The 22740-nt window shown below is 45.8% G+C and overlaps 1 protein-coding gene across 2 annotated transcripts in view; it reads left to right on the forward strand.

Moving 5' to 3' along the window:
• Nucleotides 1-209: 209 nt before the first annotated feature.
• Nucleotides 210-22740, forward strand: part of CACNA2D2 (calcium voltage-gated channel auxiliary subunit alpha2delta 2) — a 222941-nt gene continuing 200410 nt past the window's right edge. For both annotated transcript variants that reach the window (XM_058845292.1, XM_058845293.1), the window contains exons 1-2: nucleotides 210-545; nucleotides 22348-22429. In XM_058845292.1, coding sequence (XP_058701275.1) covers nucleotides 421-545; nucleotides 22348-22429 — 207 coding nt within the window. In that variant the 5' untranslated portion in view covers nucleotides 210-420. The remainder of the gene's footprint in view (nucleotides 546-22347; nucleotides 22430-22740) is intronic.

Genomic DNA, 22740 nt, shown 5'->3' on the forward strand with positions numbered 1-22740 from the left:
GGGGCGGGGACGGGTGCAGAGAGCCCGGCCGGGGCGAGAGATGCGCGGCCGGGGCGCCCCAGCCCGGTGCGGAGCCGGGGGCGGCGGGAGCGGCGGGGGGCGCGGAGCCGGGCGCATGCGCTGCGGAGCCGGGGCGGCGGGGGCCGGGGCGGCGCGGGGGGCCGGAGGGAGGGAGGGAGCGGGCGGGGAGGAGGCTGGGCCGGGCCGGGCCGCCTATTTGAGGGAAAGTAGCGCTCGGCGGGCGCTCAGTGCCGGCCGCCGCGGAGAGGCAGCGGGCGAGCGGCCGCCGGTCGGTGCCCGCAGCCGGCGCGGCGCTGCCCCCCTGCCGAGGACTGCCGCGCTCGTCGCACGAGTGGCGGCGGGGGGAGCCGCCCCGCGGGGCCGCCTCTGCCCCTTCCCCGCCGCGCCGTTAATGGAAACATGGCGATGGCGGCTCCGACCGGCAGCGCGGCGCCCGTCGCCCCGGCCCTCTGCGGCCACCTGGCCCTGCTGCTGCTTCTCGCCGCCCCCGCCGCTCACGGCTACAGCTTCCCCCAGCAGCACACGTAAGTGCCGCCGCCCCGGCCGGTACCCTCGCCCCGCGGCTCGGCCCGGCGCGGTGGCGCATCGCGGGGCCGCCCCGGGGCCTGCGGGGGAGCGGCGGCGGCGGGGCCGCGGCGGGCGCTGCCGGTGCCGGCGGCCGGCGCCGCGCTGGATGCGGGCGGGCGCGGGGGTCTCCGCCCGCTCCCCGCCGGAGCGGCGGGGCGAGGAACGGACCCAAAGTTGCTGGAAAGCACAAACTTCCCCGGCGGGTGCCGGTCCGCAGGGCGGCTGTCGGAGCCTTAATGGGGCGAGAGGGGGGAAAGACCAAAAAGGACTTATTTTCCGGCCCCCCCCATCCTCGTTTCAAGCACACAATATGGTACCCACAACCGGCCGTGCCCACCGGAGTTTGAGCATAAACTAATAATAGCTGGATAGTTCCACAGGCTATCCGGGCTGGCGGGTCTTCCTCTCCCTCCCTCTGGAGCGACTAAAATTGACTGTAATCTACTGAAAGAGAGTCGGAAAGCAGCTCGTTTGGGTGAGGGGGTGGGGGACTGGAGAGTCGCTGCAGGAAGGATATAAATAGATTTTTTTGAAGAAGAAGAAATTGCTTTAGAAGTTAATGTTTGGTAATATTTGCTAACAGGAATGGCTCTCTTGCCTACCGTGGTAACCCTTAAACCTGTCCCTTTCCACACATCCACGGGAAACCTTGCTGAGATGTATTTTAAGAGGCTGTCATCTCCGTTATGAATTGCTGAGGTTTGTTGACACAAAACTGAAAAAAATCCAGACGATTCAAAGTAAAGGCTGACACTGTGTCCTTACAGTCTGCGTTTCTGAAGGTGGGGGAAAGATTTCAATGACATAGAGTTAATAATAGCAGTGTTGCCCTTAACTTCGTGCTGCCCCAGTGGATGTGCACTGCTTTATGTCACAGTTGTCTTGTCATTTGTGATTTGCTTAAGAATAGAAATACATTTCATATATATGTATATGTCATAGGAAGTATTCTGAAAGCCTTCTAGATTAGTGTCTTTGATCTCACAGTACATTTTTGCAAGCATGTAGTCAGGCCTTCTGAAAAGAAGGCTTATCAGCAGAAGAAACAGTGTTGTTTATTTGGGAGAGCTGTAGCTTACTGTGTTAATATCTGCCTTCACCAAAGGCATGGTTGTTTATTCCAAAATCCTCCCATTCGGACAGATTCCTTCTGGATTCTTTTAGGGCACGTATTCATATTTTTAAATATCTTTGACCTTTGGGAGCCAGTGGGTTCCCTTTCCTTGCTGTCACGTAAATACAGAAATTCTTCAGAATAAGACCCTGAGAAATGTCTACCTACAGGGGGAGGAGAGGAAAGGGAACATGCCAGTTCTCGTCCAAGTACCACAGCCTTACGGCCTGATCCAGCCTGGCTCTCCCACGAACGATCTCTGCTTCCGTGAGAATGTCTAAAGAAGCAAAGGGGATTCTGTACGTGATGAAGCACAGCTAAAGTTTGTGGGATGTTTTTGATATTTCAGCAGCTTTTCATGGATTGCAAGTTGTTGCATTCTCTTATTAAGTTCAGAACACAGTATCAATTTTTAGAATAAATTTCTTTTGTGTACCAGTTTGTGAGTCAAAGATGTGTTTTCTTTCTGGCTGCAGAAAGTTTTATAAGAAGGTTCCTCTACCGAGAGAGACATAAAAAGGCTTATAAGTTGTAAATAACATGTTTGCATTCCCTCACTTTATTATCTATGCTATTCTAATAAACTCTGCCAGTTTTTTTACCAAAGCCGTTTTATTCCAATTAATTTGGAGGGGTTTGCTAGAATAGATTTTGTTAGCTCTGTGCTCTCTTATCTGAGGTTTTATCAGAGTGGGCCTGATCCTGCACTGAGTGAGGCAAGATAAGCAAAAGCTGAAGCTACTGGCAAAGATCCATAATTTCTTGCAGATATAGAGGAATGGTCCTGAAAAGGCCACTAATTCTGTGTGTGTGCCTGTGGTGGGAATCAATGCCGGCTGGCTGCATCTGGAGAAGAGACACAGAAGGGATGCAAGACCTCAACCTGACCTGATACCTTCTTCCTTGTTTGGTTCCCCTCATGACCTGTTCTGTGAACCCAGAGAAGAGAGGAGTCACGAATGGATATTTGATGATGATGCACAATTGCTGGGCAATAGGTTAATGCTGTAACCTGTGGGCTGAAATGCCTGGTGAGCTCTGCCCCAGGGCTGCTGTGATTGTTTGTTTCTCGGGAAGGAAATACTTAATGGGAGTAAGGAGTGCAATGGTAACTGGCACCAAGGCTTGAACAATCCCCTGTAACTGACTCTTCCCCCCAAGTAGTTACCTGTTCACACCCTTCTTGTTTTAAGGAGGCTGGATATAACTTAATTTTTTTGGGGCAGATTTACCTGGAGCTGAGCTGATGAGATGTGCTGCTGAGTTCTTCCCATTACCAGCTAATTTTCTTCTACTTTGGACAATGCACCCATATGAATGATTCAGAGCATTGATTAGAAACATGTTTGTCTTTAGAGGTTTTCTCTGTATATCACTGAAGTAATCTTTTACTACAGGACTCTCAAAAATGAGGCTGCTTTTTGAAGCAGCCCTGGAACTGTTACATTCTGGCAAGCAGCAGACTGAGCGATTAGAATATTTTGCCTAAGGGGAGGAAGGAAGAAAATAAAGAATATTTTTGGTTTTTATTTTTGTTTACAATTGTATTAATTATTGTCAGTGTGTTGATTCTTGGTTCTGTCCCTGATAAATCGCTGGTGTTCTACATTATCTCTCTCCTCCCGGGTAGCATGGTTTTAATCATCTTATGTTGAGCTAAGGAAAGCTCGGCTCAGCCAGTTGTCCAAAGGGGAATTTCTCATTGAGATTTAAAAAGCAAAATCCCAGATTGGAACAAACCCATTGGGGAGGGTGTGTTAGGTGATGGCCACTGACTGACAAGGCTCCTTTTAGGAATCATCACGTACAAGAATGTGCATCTGTGTGGGCAACGGAATTAATGGCTGTAGAAAGGAAAGCTATTGGTTGCAGTTAATTTTTCTTTTAAATAGTACACAGAGGGATTCCTGTGGGAGCATGGTAACAACCTCTGCTTGAATTTCTGAGCGGTTTGGTATGAGATAATTGAAAGCCAGGTCAGTCAGGGGCGTCCTGTACCTGGATCGCCATTGCCTCACGTTAGTGGAGATTGTGCACGTGAGTGCTGGGGAATGTGGCTGCCGGTGCTGCCACTGGGGAGCAGAACAAACCCCCTCCTCACTTTCCAGCAAGGCTTTTTGTCACTTGGACTTGAAAGAAAATTGCCATCTGCTAGAGGGTGGGGAGCCATTTGCTTCTTGTGAGGAAGCAGGTGTGTGCAGAATTGCTGTGTGTCTGCTTGGCTTCATCGCTGCTCTGCAGGGCATCTCTGACCAGGCAGCAGAGGAGAAAGGGATGTCTGTAGGGGAAAGTGCCAGTGTGGGGTCCAGCATCCAGTGCTGCTTTTCCAACAGGTTTAACGCTTGTCTGATGCAGACAGTTGTTTGGGGCAGCAAGCTGGAGGTGTTACCCCTATTCCTGTCAGATAGTGAGCAGTGAACACTTGTGCTCAGAGCAGTAAGGCTTAATATCTTCCCATCAACACTGGAAGGTGGGCCTGAGGCTGCCTCTTCCAAATTAGTTGCTTCTTTGTAGCAGATTTTGATTTGTACTTGTCATTTCACCCCAAATGAGGTTAATGATGCTGGTAGTGATAGCACATCTGGGCTAGCAGGGCTTGAAATAAATAACTCTATTAGGACTGGATGCTTTAGGGTTTGCAGAATGCTGTGTAGAGGAAGCTCCTTCTCTTGTTCTACTGACCACCTGCTGTGCAGTCAGAAAATCTCTCCCAATTATGGTTTTGATGCTTGGCATTGGAACCCGTCTGGAAAGGCGCAGAGAAGCTGGGAGATGGCTCTGCTTGTCTTCTGCTGTGCTCTACTAAGCAGAGAGACAGCTCCCTGGGAGGGCAATCTACCACCATGAGTGACTGACAGATAATGGCCCTCCGTCCCTGTGAGGGCTGAGCAGCCTCTGTGACAATTTGTACTCAGTGGAGGCACAAATCCCCAGTGTCCCTGCAACAGCCCTGTGCAGGCTGTGCTTGGTGGCAGAAACTGCTTTGAGGTGTGCAGAGGCACCCTGAACTTTCCAGTGGTAAAAGAAGAGCCTCACAAAGTGGAACAAATGTTTTTCTAAACTCATTTGCAATATTTCATTCTATTTAAAAACAAATTTCTCCATTCCTGTTCCCATTCCTGAGTGCTTCCTGCCCAGTTCTCTCATAGGGAAAGAGCAGAGCATTGCTGCTTTCTTGTCTGTGACACCTTAACACCATAACCTGCCTGCACTCATCCCCTTCAGGACTGTGGTTTAAGGAGTTTGCCTTTTTCAACTGTATACATTGAGAAATTGTTAATTGAAATTCTCTTGAGAAAGCATGTGGGTTCCCACTGAAATCGATAAGGCTCCTGCACACAGACCTGAGGGTAAAAATGGGCTCCTGCTTGGTGTTTGACAGGCAGAGTTCAGCAGCTTTGTTGTAAAGAAGCTTTGTGTGTGTTGTGTGTGCGTGCAACAGCCCCTGAAAAGCTGAAGGTGGTTACAGAGGGTCTGAATGGAAACCTGAACGTTTATCCTTGAATGAGCTTCCTGGTGTTTGGCTTTAAAAGCCGTCAGAATGGCTCTCGAGGGCTTGCGTGCTGGGGCATCTGCACGCTGCAACATGGAACATGTGCACACGCTGTACGAGCCACACAATGCTTTTTCCAGCCAGTGAAATACTCAAGTAAGATGAAATAAAAGCGAAAGTCATTACCAAGCAACATACTTGAGTGAAATATTCAGTAAGGATAGTACCTGAATGCTTTGGTATTTACTTTTCTAGGAGCCTCTTGAAAGCAAAATGTGTTTTGTTAGCAAAATTATTTTTCCTCTCTGGGGTGTTGGTAGTAGTTTGTTGTTTTAGAGCAGTTCCTGTAATCTAACCTTCATCCTCGGGTTTATTATTGCTGGGTTGCATGGGGAATGGGGTTGTACAAATTGTTGTTACTGGAGAGTCAGTTTCTGTCAACAAGCTATTGACATGGTTTTCTTTAGGTTGAGTTATTTGATCTTTTGCAGAATGCATGTAGATTTTCTTCATTACTTTGACAATTTTCCAACAACCCTAACCATTCTGTCTCAGCCATTATGTTTTGGTCATAAATACAATGAGAAATAAAAGGTGTTTATGTAGACCAAAGGATTCATCCTTCCTCTGTAAAGCGAAGTGTTTGTTGCCATGACTGATGTGTGAGTGATGGGGATATTTAACCAGATGAGAAACCAGAAAGGGCTGCAGGGCGAGAGACACAAGGATCTGAACGCGGTCAGGCCAGACAAAAGGTGCACGGTCTGTGCTTTCTGTATCTATTCATTAACTCATCGCAAGGTCGTTATCCTTGCTTGTGATTAGGCTACCGTGCCACCTCCTTGGAAGCTGCTTCTCAGTCTGGGAGCGGTGCAGGAGCTGTTGTACAGCACAGCTTCTCCCAAGGCTATGTGAGACTGCCTTTCAGGAGAACCAGGATCAATTCTCCTCCCACACGTCTAGTTGGGACTGAGAACTTCAGAGGAGATAATTGCTGACAGCAATCAGATTGGGCGCTAAATGCCATATAAACCATCTAGGTCAATAATGATGGTAAAGCCTTGGGCACAGTTGTCAAAACAGCAGTTGAGTTTGCCTATCTCTCTGCGCAGCGACACCACTGTGCGTGGAGTTAAACGCAATAAATACAGGATGTAACATGATTTTTAGCTCTGGTGTGTGTCAAAATCCCTGAAGTTCTTGCAATGAAAAGGAGTTCTATAATAAGAATGCCTTTTTACTCCCTCGACCTTGTTCCTTCTTTCACTGTCCTTGAAGAGTGGGGATGGAGCTGTGCTTTCCATGGACTGGGCTGGAGTTACCAGTTGGTTTGTTATGAGTCTGCTGAAGCCCTGGGTAGACTTGGGGTATCCCTGGCTTTTGCTTATGTGAAAACTGTTCTATCCTTTCCCACAGTGACATTTGGGGAATTCCCGAATCAATATGGGCTGTGTCTACAGTGGGTATCACTGTGATAGAAAACCCGGAGTGATGCATTACAAAAGGCACGTTCATTTACCTGACAGAGGTTGTCTATCTTGAATTATTTATGAGGTCTCACAGCACACTAGTAAATTTTGTAAAAGCAATGGAATCCTGGTAATGTGAGCCTCTTCACTGCAGCTTCCGTAGTGGAGTTGTTCTGAGGAGGTACAGGAGGTGGGGGATGGAGGAGGAGGAGGAAGAAACAGGCAGCAAGTGGAGGGATAGAGAGAGACTGCTGTTTTCATGTGCAAATGATGAGGTGTGCAGAGCAATGAAGTGCGAATTAGTTAGATCATGCTGTGCACTGGAGCAAAAATCCATGTAGTGTTAGAAAGCAGCCTATGCTTCAGGGAAGGGTGGGGGGTGGAAAGGATGGGGAGTGCGGGCACAAGGACAGAGCAGGGTGAAAATCTCATGACCAAAATACTGGCTGCTTCCCATCTGTAGAAATGCTGTTTGCAGGGCTCGTTTGGTTAAAGTACATACTCATTTTGGTGAGGCTTTCTTATCCGAATTCCAATAAAAGAAGGCTCAAGCCAGAACTGGACAGGTTTTTCTGTGTGGCATTCAGCAACCGGGAGGCTTGGAAGTGTGTAGAGCAGGTGGTTGTTGACCAGAGAGGTTTGCTCAGGATAACCTGGAACATGTGTGTGCACAGGAGCATTGTGTCAGTGCTGTCTAACACGGAGAACGAGGGCAGTAAGAGTCCGAGTCCTGGCAGCAGTGCCTGGGCTCCCTTCAGTCCCTGCTGCAACACCATTTCAGTGCTAAAAGTTAGTGCTGCAGCAGGCACAGCACAGGTTCGCCATGTGGCTGCCACTGTGCACCTGATTTGTTGGTAAATAGAGCCTGCCCCGTGCCTTTGGGCTTCCGAGCCTCTTGGCCTTGCAAGCACAAAGTTAACCCTTAAACGATCAAATTGGCGGAAAGAATTGGAAAATTATTGTATCCATCTCCACTGAAGTGACAAATGAGGATACGATTCACCTTACAAATACCAATGCCTCTCAACTCATAACAGTGCTGGGTCCTGAAACTTTTGTCACAAGCTGCCAGTTTGCTGTCAGGCTCTGTTTCTTCTCCAGTGGGCACTTAATATTCTGCAGTCCAGAAGAATCCCGTATCTAAAGTCTTAGTTCACATTCATTCTCCAAACAAGAAAGCAAAACAAGGGACATATATCTAAATAAATTTCAGAGCTAACCTGGTATAAGCTACTTGCATTTCAGAAATATATAAAGCTCTCAGTGATGTAATTTCTGTTGAACCAGAGATATTATTGTGTTTGAATTCTCACATCTATTAATTTTCATAAAATAACTCTCTATTGTGGCTAATGAACACTTTCTGTACAGTATGAAACAGGGAGGGTCATGAATGCAGTTCTTTGTTTGCATTTCTAACTTATAGTGGGTTTTACAGGCAAATTTTTGGCAGCTGTAACATGAACACCAAAATAGACACAGACTTAAGCCAAGCAAAGCACCTAATGTTCAACTTTATCAGGTGTTGCAGATTGAGTCAGATTCTGGGCTGTGAGTGGTTGAACATCTTTTTATTGCTCCATAACAAACTCAGCAGAGCCAGAAGGAGCCGAAGTGCCATTTCCTCATGTCTGAGGTAGTCTTGTAAATTAGAGGTCTCTGCTAAGCGCTCACTGTAGTGTCACATTCTTGGGATCAGTGTTTGGGGGAAGTATTGTGTGGGCTCATGTGTTTCCAGTACCTCTGCAGGGAGAGGGATGCCCCTTGTCCAGGTAAAAGTTAACTTTCTGCAGCACTGTGTCATGCACACCAGGGGAAGAAAAGGGTGGAAGAAAAAGCATTTAATTATTCAAGGCCTGCAAGCCAAAAAGGGTTTCAGGACAGTGAGCTAGGCATGCGTCAAAGCTTTGTGGGCACTCCTCTGCTTTCCCTTCCTCCCCTGCCTGCTCTGGGAAGGAGGGTAGATTACATGAGTATGAAAAAAAAAAAAAAAAAATCAATATTTTTCTCTTCATGCAGCTCTTATTTTTTATTTATTCTGTTTTTGTTGGCTGGAAAGTCTTAATAATTGTTGATCAGTGACCAAACTGATGACATTATTTTCCCTCCTAAAGAATGATAGCACTTCCAAGAGCATGGACCAAAAGAGACCCTCTCTGTGCATAGGGATGCTCTCATGTCCCCCCTTGGCTGCATGCTGTGGGATTTCTGATTGACCCATTCCTGATATTAGGCTTGTTACAATGCAGAAAAATTTGCTGTTGTCAAGTCTTGTGTGCTGTGCTCTGCTATGTAGGTTTAAAAGCTGAGAATTGTCAAGAAAATTTTCAAGATGCTGGGACAAATTCATCCCTGATGTAATGATGCTTGTGGGATTATGCCCAGGATAACTTTGAGGCCTTTGTCTTTTAACTTTTACATATGGTGGTGCTTGTGGTTGCTTCTGGTGGGATTTTTATGGTGAGGTGGAGAAAAGAAATGCAGCTAACACATCTACTGTCTGCTGATGCTTTGGTCTCATTTCTAAGTAACCCCATTTAGCACCTGCCTGCCTGTTTGACCCAGCAGCAAAGATGTTGTGTTGGCATTTCTGACATCAATACCACCTTTTTACCCATCATCTTAAGGCTAAACTGAACCCTTCCGTGTCACTTGCTCCTTGCTATGTTTATTTGTTTTGATCTACTCTTTACCGTAGAGAAAAATCTAACCAGCTCTGTCTCACCTCAACTGCCTGCTAGGTGCTTGGGGCACTTTTTCATGTGAAGTGGCTTCTTCCACAGGTGAATTTACACCCTCTTCCCCCTGCTTCCCTGTGTTCCCTGCCCAGACATGAGGACAGAGCAGCTGGGTATGAAAGGTCTCTGATAGCCACATTTTGGCATGAAGTCTCACTTCAGCACTGTCACTGTTGAGCTCACCTTTTCCCCTCTCGCAGCCGGGTCGTGGCAGCCTCACTGGGGCCGTGTTTCCTCGAGCAGGCAGTGTTACCAAGCCAGAGGTGAGGATGCATCCCAAGGCTGGGGCTCTGCATGGAGCACTGCCTGTGGCAACACTGCTGTGTGGGAATCTTCTTTTTTCACCCTTCTCTTGACGCCACTCCAAGTGAATCCTTGTGCTGAAAGCACTGCTGGTTTGTACAGTTTATGAATGTGATTATGTGTGCTGAAAGCAGCCTTGCCTTTTTTATTTCATCAGGGCCTCTTAATAAATGTCATTTATTATTTGGGGACTCGGGCAGCTCATTGCATGGCCAGTTACCTTTCCATTGGGGAGTGGCTGCCAGACCCCATCCTGTTTTCTGGAGTCACAGCTGGCTGGTGGAAGAGCAGGTTGCCAGGAAAAAAAAAATACACTGTTTTTATAGAAGCTAGCATAATACTTGATTTTCATTCTTAGTTAAATCTACGTATTGCTGTGTTTGTACCATTCCTGTTGTTCTCAGATCTCACCGGATAATATGATGGCTCTTGTACATGAAGTTGCTTTCAGAGAATGCCAAACAGCTTCAGAAAGGAATGGTGTAGTAAATGTACCTGTCCTTCTTACAAAGGAGTATCAGAATGATTGCAGTGTGGTGAAATGGGACCTGCTTGGGCTGCAGGTGAGATGTTCCAGCTGCATTACCTGAGGCCTGTGTTGGGGCCACAGGTAATGTGTGGACCTGCAGTTTCTCTATGTAACAATCTCTGTTAGATGAAGGATTCACGTGCAAGGCCTGTTGCTTCAGGGCTGGATGGAATTGGTGGCCAGAGTTCCATCCTGCAACTCCCAACCTGCAGTACTGAACTGCAGTTTGTTGAACTGCTCTGAAGTTTGTGAGGTTCATTGCACAAGGTCCAGATCCCATGACCAAAGCAAGGACTATTCCAAATATATTGTATTTTTTATGTCTAATTTTCCACATGAAACTAACCTTGCTTCCTCATTTGGCTTGGTTACAGTATTTATTACAATGACATTCCTTCTCATTTTTTTCTACTGCTATGATATTGAGGTTTAATATTTATCTTCTAATAGTTTCTGAGTAGCAGAGTGCTTGCATTACTGGCAGTGATGTATAGTTAATCCTGAGCACAGATAGCTGTGAGAGGTCCAGACGGACTTCAGCCCTCAGTGGCATTCTTGTGAGTGAGGAAATTAGCTTGGAAATTGCTGTTTGTTAAAATTGCTTCTGTGTTAATCTTGCTGTGATTCCACAGCTTTTGGCAGTATGTGGGTTAGCAAGATGGTTGTGGCTGAGAATGAGGGCAGGTTCTCACTTTAAAAGAGTCTCAGCAAAGACCTTGTCTTACACCTTTGCTCTGAGGAGATTTACACTGAGGAATGTGGCCCATTTTTCAATTGCCAGGCCTATCTTCCAGGTGTTTTCTTATCCCCAATTGACCTGGCCTACTTTCTGTCCACTGTGTGTTAAAAGGTGACCAACCTGTCATTCTTGGCGAGCATCAGGAGCAGAGTGTGTGTGCCTCAGGCTTGTTCCCTGGGGAGACAGGTAATTCTTTCATGATGCCCTTGGGACTGTCCCCCCTCCCATCCCCTCCCCACTGCACTGTGAGCATCTTGTCCTGCTCTCCCTCTTCCACTCCTTGTTGTGGTTTTGTACGTGTGCTTCGTAAAAGCACTTGCATTTTCCTATTGCTCCTTTTGCTGCTGAAACGAAGGCTTCAGAGACTCCAGTAAGTCAGTGGTGGAGCAGGAAATGCAACCAGATCACAGAATTCTGTCTCCTCTGTTCCTTTAAATGAATCCACGTTCTTAGTTGTGGGATAAACGTTTGTTCTGCTGTGTACTAACAAGACATCAGATTTAGATGCGAGAACAGAAAATAGGGGTAGGAGGATTTGGACTCCAGGGAAAGTGTCTGTCCCTTTCTTCAGTGTTGGGAGGATGGGAACTGTCCTTGTGGATGAAAAGCTTCTCTGAAGGACACTGATCTCTGGCAAATGCCTGAACATCAAAGCTTGAGCAGTGCTGTTCTCTGTGCAGTCAGAGGGCAAGAGGCCTTGCTGCTGAGTGCTCAGCACTGGACTTCTCCAAATTAAATGGGTGCCTTCTGCTGCATAAGCCCTATATTGACTCTTTGTGCCATGTAAATTATGGTTAGGCACCTTTCCCAAGAAATGCTCTTTTTAAAATTGTATTTTTGTGCTGATGAGGCACACATTTAGAATTGGATCTTGTGCTTATTGCCTCCTTGTAGCAAGTGCTCATCAGTGGGACCAGTTACTGGGCAAGCTGTAGGGCAGTAGCTCCTGATCATCCCTTGGACATTTAACCCCTTGGACAGTACCTGAGATATCATCTGAACATTTCCTGCTCTCTATGTGTGTCTTGGAGAGAAATTCTGGAGACCATTAAGCTGGGTAATTTACATGCTTCTTGAGCCTGTGCCCAGGGAAATATATTTCACAGGTAATTTCAAATCTCTTGGTGTGTGGAAGAAGTCATTATGAACAGAAAGGGGCTGGTGATGTCACGGGCCCCATTGAGAGGACCACATTAGAGGATGGGATTTTTCTCTCTTAGAGGAAAGCATCCAAGGCATTCTGTTCATGGGGTGTTGAGATGTCAGGAGTTTTTGAGTTTAATGTTGATGCTCATGTAGAAAAGCAAAAAAGAGAATTATCATGTAATCCTCAATTCCAGTTACATGTGACCATATTGTGTAGGGAGCAAACCTGCTCTGGGGTACCCGCAGGTGTGTGAGTTTCCTGCTTTGGTGTTCCAGTGCTTTCTTCCAAGGGCAGGCATCAAAGTTAGCATCAGGAGGTTGAGTTGCAGGTTTGACTCTGCTCCCAAGTCTGTCTGGTTTTGAGACTACTGCTTCACCTTTGTAGCTCCATTCTCCCCTCCTGAAAAAGATGGAAAATATTTTTGTTGGACATATTAGGAGGATTTGACAATTTACTGTTGATCTTCCTTTCATGGGGTCCTTCAGGACAGAAGGTGAATTCTTTTCAGTGTGAAAAGCTGGCTGTGGCTGGAGGTGGGGAAAACTGAGCTTGATAGTTTAGCATCCTTTCCATGTAGAGCAAATCCTGTGGCACCTTCTGAGTATTCCCAGTGTGGGTCAGGCACCTCCATTTATACAGATTTGTATCCTTTTCAGAGGAACAGACTCGTATCACTTTTCAGAGTGATATGTAGAAGATTTTTCACTGTGGAGGGAGCAGTCTTTGTCCCACTTGGATGGGGAGAAGGAGAGAGGAGGTGACCTGTGAAAGCTGGCAGCTTCATCCCTGTTGTGCTCTGGGTAATGCATCAGTACTGGGACAAAACTGAACTGGGCTTCATGCTTCCACTCTGTCTGCTTCAGAGCTTGTCTGGATGCCACCTTACAGCAGGAAAGGTCTTACAAACAGCTTTTAGATGTGTATCACAAAGTAGTGAGGTAATGGCATAAAATGCAGTAAACTGCTATTTATTTTTTTTAATGCTCTCCACCCCCACCCTTTTTTTTTCTATTGCTGAAAGGGACCAATACAATGAAGAACTTCTGCAAATGAAGGCAACTGCATTTGAAATAACAGGGTTCTGGGTGTTTGGCTGGTGAGAGATGCAATAAACGAGCATCACTAAGTGCTTTATAATAACAATGATTACAATGCTCTCTTAGGAGCCAGGAACTCTCAGGTAGGGGGATGGTGTGGAGAGGGCTTGTTTAAGGTGGGGGGTTTAACAAGACAGACATCGAGTGACAGTGATGCTCAGAAACCCCTGCAGAATGTTACATATGGTGCTGTGAGAGGCTACTCCAGAAACCCCAGGAGACTTGGACTGACATGATTTGAGGCTGAAACAATGACAATGGATGCCCCTAAATAACTTCTTGTAGCAGGAGGTCTTTGTGGCAGAGTTTAATGACATCTTTCCTTGGTAAGGAGGGAAGCTGTTGACACAAATTCAGCAGAGTTCTGACTAGTCAGTAGTCCTCCACCAAACTCCTGGCCTGTCTTTAATTGATCAGATGGATCATTTATGCTGAGTTTGTTTCTGCCATGGGCAGGGTAGATGTTGAAAGCAGTCCTCCCGTGTCAAGTGGCTGGTAAGAGTTGTGCTGTTTGCCACCTTTGTCTTGCTGCAACTCTCCATAGTAGCGTGACTCTTCCTGGCAGTCGGAGCATCACAGGCTGGAGAGTCTTGACTGAACAAGAGCACGTTGGGAAGCTCTTTCTTGCCAGGGGCTCCAGTCAATCCTTCATTTCCTGTTTTCCTGCTGCAGCATCACTTTGAGCAACATGCTTAGGAAATAAGAGATGACTATAGTGTATGTATTCAAAACTCAGTTCCAGCCATCAAGATGTAGTACTTCATTCTTTATCATGCTTTTCCCTATATCTTAACCAGATTCTACAAAAATGATCCAAACAAGGGGCATCATTTGCTTTGTCCAGTATCACACTATTTGAGTAGCCAGGAGGTGATGGTTGTGGACTATCCTGAGTTCTTAAAAAAAGCCTGTATCAGCTTGGATGGTCCTACTGTTGCTCAGCAGTGATAGAGCAACAGGGCAACTCATAGCATGTAATCATAAAGCTGTTTGCATATGCTTTAGTGGGCAGCGTTCTGGTGGCACGATACAGGAGCACTACCCAGACTGTCATCTTTCAGCCATCCAGCCCCACGTACTCAAATGACAGCTTCACTGTTTCTCCAGGCTGTGTAAAAAGCTCTCCCATCTCCAACACCAAGTACAGGTCCTGCAGTTGTGTCTGTTTTGCCTTCAGGGGTGGTTCGGCCTTCCATCTGGTGATGAGGATTTACTGGAATGAACAAGAAGATGCAACAAGCGATCTTACTTCTGTCGAGTTCCCAAGAGAGTCATGAATTATACACAGAATAAACAAATAACCTGATATGTCTGTCATTATATCATAAAGGACTTTAATAATTCATGCAGCTTGCAAAATCCTTACTAAGACCTACCCTCCGTAACCTTATCTTTGCCGTGGGGGATGGGATCTCTTCAGCCTCCACTCAGATTGCATCTGTAAAACAGCAGTCAGAGAGGAGGGAGGTTTTATCGTAAAACTTCATCTGTATAATGGGTTGCAAAGTGACGTGCAAGAGTTATCAGCCATTGGGGTCTCAAGGGGTGCTGAAAATGACAAGTGGCTGCATTGGGTGAAATTTATGCAGGTAGTGTACTCCATAAAACTGACACCTATTCACTTATTTATTAATTCATTGTGTTTCAAGTCTAGATTTGTGACAGGCTTTGAGATAAGGAGCCCAGTTCTAATCCTGCACGACAAGAGTTCGAAGATGGTGCAAAGAAGCCATGGGCTTCTCTTGCTCCTGATGTGCATCAGCAAGTGTGCCATGGAAACAGAATTCCCAGATGTAAACTGAGAGCAGAGTTTTCAAAAAAGCAAGGAGGCTAAGGCGTTATGTTAGCTTGGGCTCTGAAAAAAAAAAGTTAATTGTTTTGGGTAGGATACTGCTGGTATCACCAGTGTTGCTCCAGTGCTGACAGCCATTGCCTTTGGCTTATTTTGTTTGTTCCAGTCCTGTAGTTGGGTACTGTATTCAAGGCTGGAAGGGCCTCTTGGGAAAGGGCTATCCTCTGCCATGTAGTCTGCAGAAAATACTTGCTCTGCTTGCTTTGCCATTTGTTCTTTTCATTGCTTTATCAGTGAGAGGTTGTGCTCATGTTGGGTCAGAAGAAATCGGTGCCTGTGTGGGATCTTTCACAGCAGTGCCAGGTAAATGTACCAGCTCACACATTTAGTGGTTTCTTCCTCTGTCTGTGTGCAAATCATCTACCAACAGAGATTTTCCTCAAATCTACTCCTAGGCTTTAAATTATTCACTGCATTATCCTTTGGCCTCCAGCTCCTTTGCATATCAAATACTCCAAATCAGCTTTTTATAAAGTTTGAAATTCAAGATATTTTGATTGGACATGCAGCTCTCAAAGAATAGTTATCGTGGCTCTTTGTCATACTGGGAGGGCATTTCAAGTGGGGTCCTGCAGGGATCTGCCCTGGACCTGCTTTTATTCAATAGTTTCATTAATAACTTAAGCAATGGAATGGGAAATATGCTTATAAAATTTGCAGGCGACACTGAGCTAGGAGGGGTTAGATGTACTTTGGAAGGCATTACCAGAATTCAAAATGATCTAGAAAAATTGAATGGCGACCTGGATATCAGCAAAATGAAATTCAGTGAAAACAAATGCAAACTACTGCACTTACGAGGGAGAAATGAAATGTACAAATACTGAATAAAGAACATCGTCTGGGTAGCAGCATGGCAAAAAAGATCTTGAGAGTTATTGTGGATCACTTTGAGTCAATGAAGTGCTGTCATAGCAGAAGGGCACATTTATTCTGCAGTGTTCAGTAGGTTCTTGGACAAGACTGGAGAGGTGATGTCTTCTTCCTCATACAGCACTGGGTTTGGCTTCTGCTGGAGTACCTGACCTCACTCTTTGGCACGAGCCTCTGGAGATACAGGCAAACTGAAGAGAATCCAGAGCAGGGCAACGAAAATAATAAAATATTTGGAAAGCAGTGCAAAATGGAGAAAACTGTGAAAAGCTGAGTTTGCCTTTCCATTTATTTTACTACTCAAAAAGATGCAAGAGAATAATGATCTTCCAGTCCTTAGGAACTTGTAAGATTTTTTTCAGTGTCAGCTGTAGGTGGGATATGTGGAAAGAGGGAATTGATATTTAGTGTGAATAAGAAGGGAACTTTTTTACCACATACTGAAAAATTGTACTGGGAAGAGGTACTGTGGAGATCTTGGGTTCACCTTCAGCAGAGAATTTGAAGAACAGATTAGACAAGACTTCATGCAGAGGGTTCAGGTATTTAGATGTCTTAGTGCAAGTAATGGTGGAAGAGGAGTTCCTGAAACCCCTTCCATCCTGCGTGTCTGTGACTGACAGAACAGCTACTGCCTCAGGTGGAGTTAGTCCTTGAATGGGTAATGCTTCTGTTTTTTGATAGAGAAATCATATTTAATGAACAATTGTCCCATTGTCCTAAATGCCACTGTTGACAAGTTGGTGGTTACTGTTAGTTTTCTCACAGATACCTACAGAAATATTTGTGCTCAAGAGTTATGAAACGAAACACAATTTTTTTGGTGTAATTTTGCCCTCAGACTTATTTTCTCCTCACCCAGCTTTATCTACCCCACAGGTTGAGAAAACGCCACAGTTACCCTTTTTATTATATTTTAATATTTGTTGGGGTGTCAAACTGGGATAAAGATGGATCTGGTAGGGGGGTTGGCACTTGGGGGGTTTTTAGGTGCAGGTTTTTGTAAAACATACCCTGCTACAAGAAATTGAAAAGATAAGCAGAAGGTAGGACTCAGAAACAGACCCCTAAAGTCAGTGTTTTAATTGAGGAAAACAAAATAATGTCATGAAAGAAGTGAATGCAGACAGACTATCCCTTTCCTGTCTCTTAAAAGATTTTCCTTAGAATATAGTTTTAATATTCATTTGTCTTGTCCTTCTCCCCTATAATAATGTCAAAGATGCTTTCTTATTACAGGGAAGACCAGATGGTAGAGGTGAATAATGTCTTGATAAATATTAAGAAAAGACTAGTCCAGCAGGCAATTTTTTCCCGCCCTTCCTTTATATAAACACCTGGGCACATACTTTAAATTAAAACACAGTCATAAAATGACAATGTGGGAGGCTTGATAATGTCTGGAAGCACGGTCAGTAAGTTATTTGGAAGGGAACAGGTGTCCTCTCTAAGTTGTATCTTCAGGGGAAAATAAAAAGGCAACTTGTTTTTCCTTGCTGGGTAAATATTGGCTGACGTGGGGTTTTTACAGCCTAGGTATGTAAGAGAGCTCAGAGGGGGCATATCCTGCACACACACACACACACACACACGTGTGTGCACTGACACGCACTATTATAGTTAAAGGATTAAGCATCTTGAAGGAATAAGCCAATTATAAGAAGTTCCTGCACAGCAAAAATTAGACAACACAGTAATTAATAACCTTATTAAATAGCAATATTTGGGCACTGAACCAAAGCGTATGAATCAGGGTGAAGCATTCTTGGCTGAACACACTGTGTGAAGTGTAGACACTTGTTCAAAACATACTCTGTGTAGAACCCAATAAGCTTTGGGGCAGTAGATCCACTTAGCAAGGAGTTTCTCCTCTTGTGCTTTTATGTTTCTGTGACTCTCTTGTTTTTGAGGCCAGGAAGGCAGCAAAAGAAAAGGACTAAATCTCCTGGTTTATTTTTTTTCCTAACATCCTATTCTGTTCACAGCCAAACAAGCACTCTCCTAAGGCTTCTTTTAAGGAAAAAATGTCCTCAAGCAGAAAACTAATTTTCTTTCCTCTTGCTTCTCTTTTCCCAGTTGTGAGAGGTGCCTTGCAATGAGGCTTATATTCATTAGTGGTTTGTGTAACTGCCTTGCCTGCCCTAGGTTAGCCATGAGGAGGTGTCACTGCAGCCTCTGAGGGGTCTGACCCATGTACCCAGAGCCACCAAGGGACGGAGTGACCTTGGGCTGAGCTGCTGTGGCATGTCCCTGGTGCTGGCCACAGGCTGGCAGCGCATGGCTTGCACTGGTGTCTTCTCTGTGAGTGTCTCCAGTTTCTATACAGAAGACCAGGACTCAGGCTGCCATCTGATGTGTGCACAAGTGTGGGAGGATGCGGGCCAAGCACAGCCTGTCTCCTGTCTTTCCAGGCAATTATCATTTTCTTCTGAAGCTACACATTTGGAGCAGCAGTGTAGCCTCAGACACCAACATGGACATGCATGGAAGTCTCTGCAACTGCTTGGGTGACCTGAACCATGGAACATACCCTAATCCTAAAAAAAGGGCTGCTGTGACCAGTGGCAAGGCACAGGTGCCCACTGAGCAGGAGTGGGACATGTGGGATGCTTTGCTTCTTGGCCCCAACTGCAACAGCAGTGATTTGCCTCCTGATGTTCTGCTTGACACAGTAAATAATTTTGAATATCTATTTACTTTTTAAGGCCTACTTTATATCATCTTTAAGAAAAATCAAATATGCAAATTATGTAATCAATTAATATTTTTGTCGTTTTCTTTGGAGAGGCAATGACAAATGGTGGTGTATTTTCAAAAATCAGTTACCTCCCTTGCAAATGTTGCACTGGAGGCTGTGATATATACAGGTGAAGGAAACAACCATTTTTTCAATACTGAAGATTTTTTTATGGATATCCTGAATGTGTGTATGACAGCTGTAGAGTTGTTGGGTTGGGAGAGTCCTATGGAGACTCCTCAGCAACGGGAGAGTCAGCTGAGACAATGGGGATGAGTGAGATGCGCTGGACATGTCACTGCCAAAGAGAGGCCAGGGGATAGTGGGGCTGCCAGGCTCCTTCCATGCAGTTCCTTCATGCACAGAGCTATTAAATGCCATCACAAATTCTTGAGCTCCAAGGTTTTCTCCTGGCCCGTGTTTTCTCACTACAGCAGACACCAAAGTGGTGCTTGGTTTTAGGAGGGGATGGTGCACATGGCTCGTAAAGGAGCCTGGTGCTTTTCTGTGAGCACCACCATAGCTGTGCCAGTGCCTTCCCGGCCGGTGCATCAGCTGTGTTCTTTATGCTTTATTTGTAAATGATGTTTCACAAGAGCAGCAGGGCACTCCTGGCAGCGTGTTTGGAGGAGTTATCGCTCCTCAAGCCCCCTAACGCACCTGAGGCGTGCAGTAATGGCCCAGGAATGCCATGACTGCCGTGTCTTACTGCTTACAGCTTCCATAGGAGACACGCTGCACACAGCAATCTCCATGTTCATCACGGGCTAGCAGTTTCTTTACCCTCTGCAGCCTTGCTACAGTCATCTTACATCAAATTTTAAGTGCATTAGTTTCATGGTTTGTTTTTTTTAATGGTAACTTTCAACCCATTATATGGCAACTGAGATGAAACCTCCAAATTTTAGGATGTGGTCTACTCTACAGACTTCTCTCTTGGACATTACTAGGGTAGAGGGACATAGTAATGGGTCAGCCAAAATTTCTGCCAGTGCATGTGGGTGAGGGATGTACTGGGTAGAAAAAAGAATTTTTACTACCACTGGCAAAAGCTCTTGGATAGCCACACGACACCAGAAAAAAGAAGCTGCTTCTGCTATTACTTTTTTTAAATCTAGAAACCTGGTGTCTGCTATGCCAAAATGCTGCCCTTTTTATTTGATAATGTAATACGTGTATTTATTTGTTTTTAATATTGATACTACAAGCCGTAGCTGGACTCTTTGGGAAACTGCTGGTCTGTAAGATTTAGAGTCAGGTATCATAAGACTGCACAATTAAAAGGAATTGCAGCTTTTCTCGTGAATGAAAAACCCAGTGGCTTTTCTCTAAAATAGTAGTACTTCTTGGGGCGGAGGCAGGGGGTGGAATAAGTTAATTTTTTTTTAAACGAATCTGCTGACTACATTTAAATTAATTGTAAATCCCAGCTCAGTTGAGTGCTCAGTGTCTCTTTTGCATATGCCAACAGAGTAATATTGATGCCTCTGTCTTCCTCGCTAACTAATCCTTTCTGAAGGCTTGGCCATACGTGACATTTAAGCGGATGTGAGCAGTTGTTAATGTTGATGGATACAGCACAAGATGGGAGGTGATTTTCCCTTGCTGTGGTGGTGTAGGTGTTCCTGGTGAGAGCTGACACAGGCAGGTGTCACTGAAATCGAGGATCTTGTACAGGGCTGGAAGTTAAGGAAAAGTGTCAGCTCCATAAGTGCTCAGTGGGGTTTCTCAGACCGGTGGCTGAGTATGAGCATATAATTGATTTTTTTCAGTTCGCTGGACAAACTAGAGGAGGGGAAAAATAAATTTGGGTTTGGTTTTTCAAGGCTTTTTGTTAAATTAATGCCTTGTGTAAAAATAGATATTTTTTGGTGAAAATGCTTCAGAAGATTTGTGGGTTACTTTGGTACTCAGGGTAACCTGAATATACCTTTGATAAAATATTTGACTGGAAAAGGAAAAGAAACAAAAACCCCCAAACCTGACCCCCTTCAGCTCTAAACGTGACCTTCCCACTGGCAGCCCACTGAAGGCTTTGCTCTCCCTCCTCTGCCAGAATAGGAGCTTTGCTGATATCTTCACTCATTTCCTAAAGTTCCCCTCCCTAGCCACGCTTCCAGGGGACAAGAGGCAGCGTTGTCTCTGTGGGAAGATGGGACACAGCATAAGTGACATTGGGAAGCTGAGAAGGCTTGGCATGCCCAATTAAATCTTGTTTTCATCCACAGCCTTGTATGTTATTAACTGGCAGGAATTTTGCCTGAGTAACACACGTGTCTGTCAGCCCTTCCCTCTGCCCTGCTGGTCCCTCACACCTCAAAAGTGATGTTTCAGCTCTGCTCTGCTCCTCAGCTAAGGGCATCTTTCTCTTTGATAATTCTGCCCAGTTTTTGGGCTGTGCTGTGTAATTCAGAGTCCTCCAGTGCCCAGCTGAAGAACAGTTTGGTTTCTTTGTTCCTTGATCTCTGGGAGAGCCCCTCCATGGTTTGGGGGTTGTGGGGGAGTGTGTGTGTGTGGGCTGCCTGGGGAATGTCTCTTTGCATGAAGAACGAAGTCATTTGGTGAACCCAATGAAAGCACAACCTCCCCGAGCTGGTCTGCTCCCTTCCACCAGCACTCTGCCCTGCTGCTGGCCTTACCTTCTACTCCTTCTGCTCCTTCCCTCCTTCCTGTGGCATACATTGAGAGAGAAATGTTGCTGTGAAAAAAGCACTGAAGGCAGTGCCAAGTGGTGCAGAGGCAATCTAGTGTTGCTTTTCCAGGTCAGACAGGAGATTTGACATTTGCCTGGGCAGCAGCTGAAGCCAGGAAATCTCATTAAAAGAAGGAGAATTATCAAGTTCTGTGGATTTAGAAGAGGGTTTATATGTTGTTGTTTTTAACTTGATGTTATTGCTGTAAGCAGAAATCCGTGTGGCGGAGCGTATGGAAGGGTGCAGTGCGTGTTGGAAGGCCTGGCAGCCGGCTCGCTCTCCGTGCAGGGCTCAGGATGAAGGACGTGCCAGGGGCAGCTCCCGGCCCTTCCCGCTGCCTCAGGAGGCAGCTCTGCCCGCAGTGGGCCTGGCAGAGTGGCTGCCTGGCACAGGTTGGGCTTTGCTGAAGGTGCAAAGCAGCTGAGCCCTCGGGCTCTCGCTGCTCTGTGCTTGGCTCCTGGCGGTGCCCAGGTCTCCCCATGGTGCCGCAGTGATAATACATTGCTGCACAGGACAAGACACCTTTGGCCCTGCTGTGGCTCGGGGTCTGCTCTCTGCCACAGAGCCCAGCTGAAGCAATAAGCTGTTTTCTGTACTCCACAGCACTTCGACCTTGTTAATCACTCTGGGCTTAAATAATTATCTACTGCAAATGTTAATATAAGGAGAAAATAAAGCCTCAAGCCTTGCAGATTTTGTTGTATCTTTTTCTCCGCTCTTCTCTCTGTGGTGCCTTGTTTATATATTTTGAAGTCTTGACGTTTATAACTTGCCCCAGCTGTAATTCTCAAAGTGGTGTGTACCTGGTACTCTGCCCTGCATGGTGCTGCAGAAAGACAGCAGTGAACTTAGCTGAGGCACTGATTTCCTCCCTCTCCCTTCAGTCCCTTGCTTATCTACTCAGTGTCAGGGCTCTGACTCTTTCTCTCTCTTTCTCTCCCTTTCTCTTTCTCTCTTTCTCTCCATCTCTTGCAGTATGCAGTACTGGGCCAGGAGGCTGGAACAGGAGATTGATGGAGTGATGAGGATATTTGGTGGAGTCCAGCAGCTCAGAAAGGTAAGCTGTCTTTCTTTTACCTGTGCTGCCTTTCTTGTGGCAATGAATGTTCTCATCTGCAGAAATCACCTGTGTGAACATTTGCACTCAGTCACCCTCTCAGCTCACTTCATGTGCAGGGTCATGGCTGGCTGTCCTTCTGGTTCCTGGGCAATCAGGTGCATTTATCAGGTGTGTGGGAGTGTGTGTGGTTTGTATCTGTCTGTCTCTGGGACTGCATGTCACTTCTACCTGAGCATGCACCTCTGGGGTTTTTTCTATATGACACACTAAAAAATATTAAATTCAACTAACCTTTCCTCCAGAGACTG

The sequence above is a fragment of the Poecile atricapillus genome, chromosome 9, assembly GCF_030490865.1.
Source record: "Poecile atricapillus isolate bPoeAtr1 chromosome 9, bPoeAtr1.hap1, whole genome shotgun sequence".
NCBI classification, from domain to species: domain Eukaryota; kingdom Metazoa; phylum Chordata; class Aves; order Passeriformes; family Paridae; genus Poecile; species Poecile atricapillus.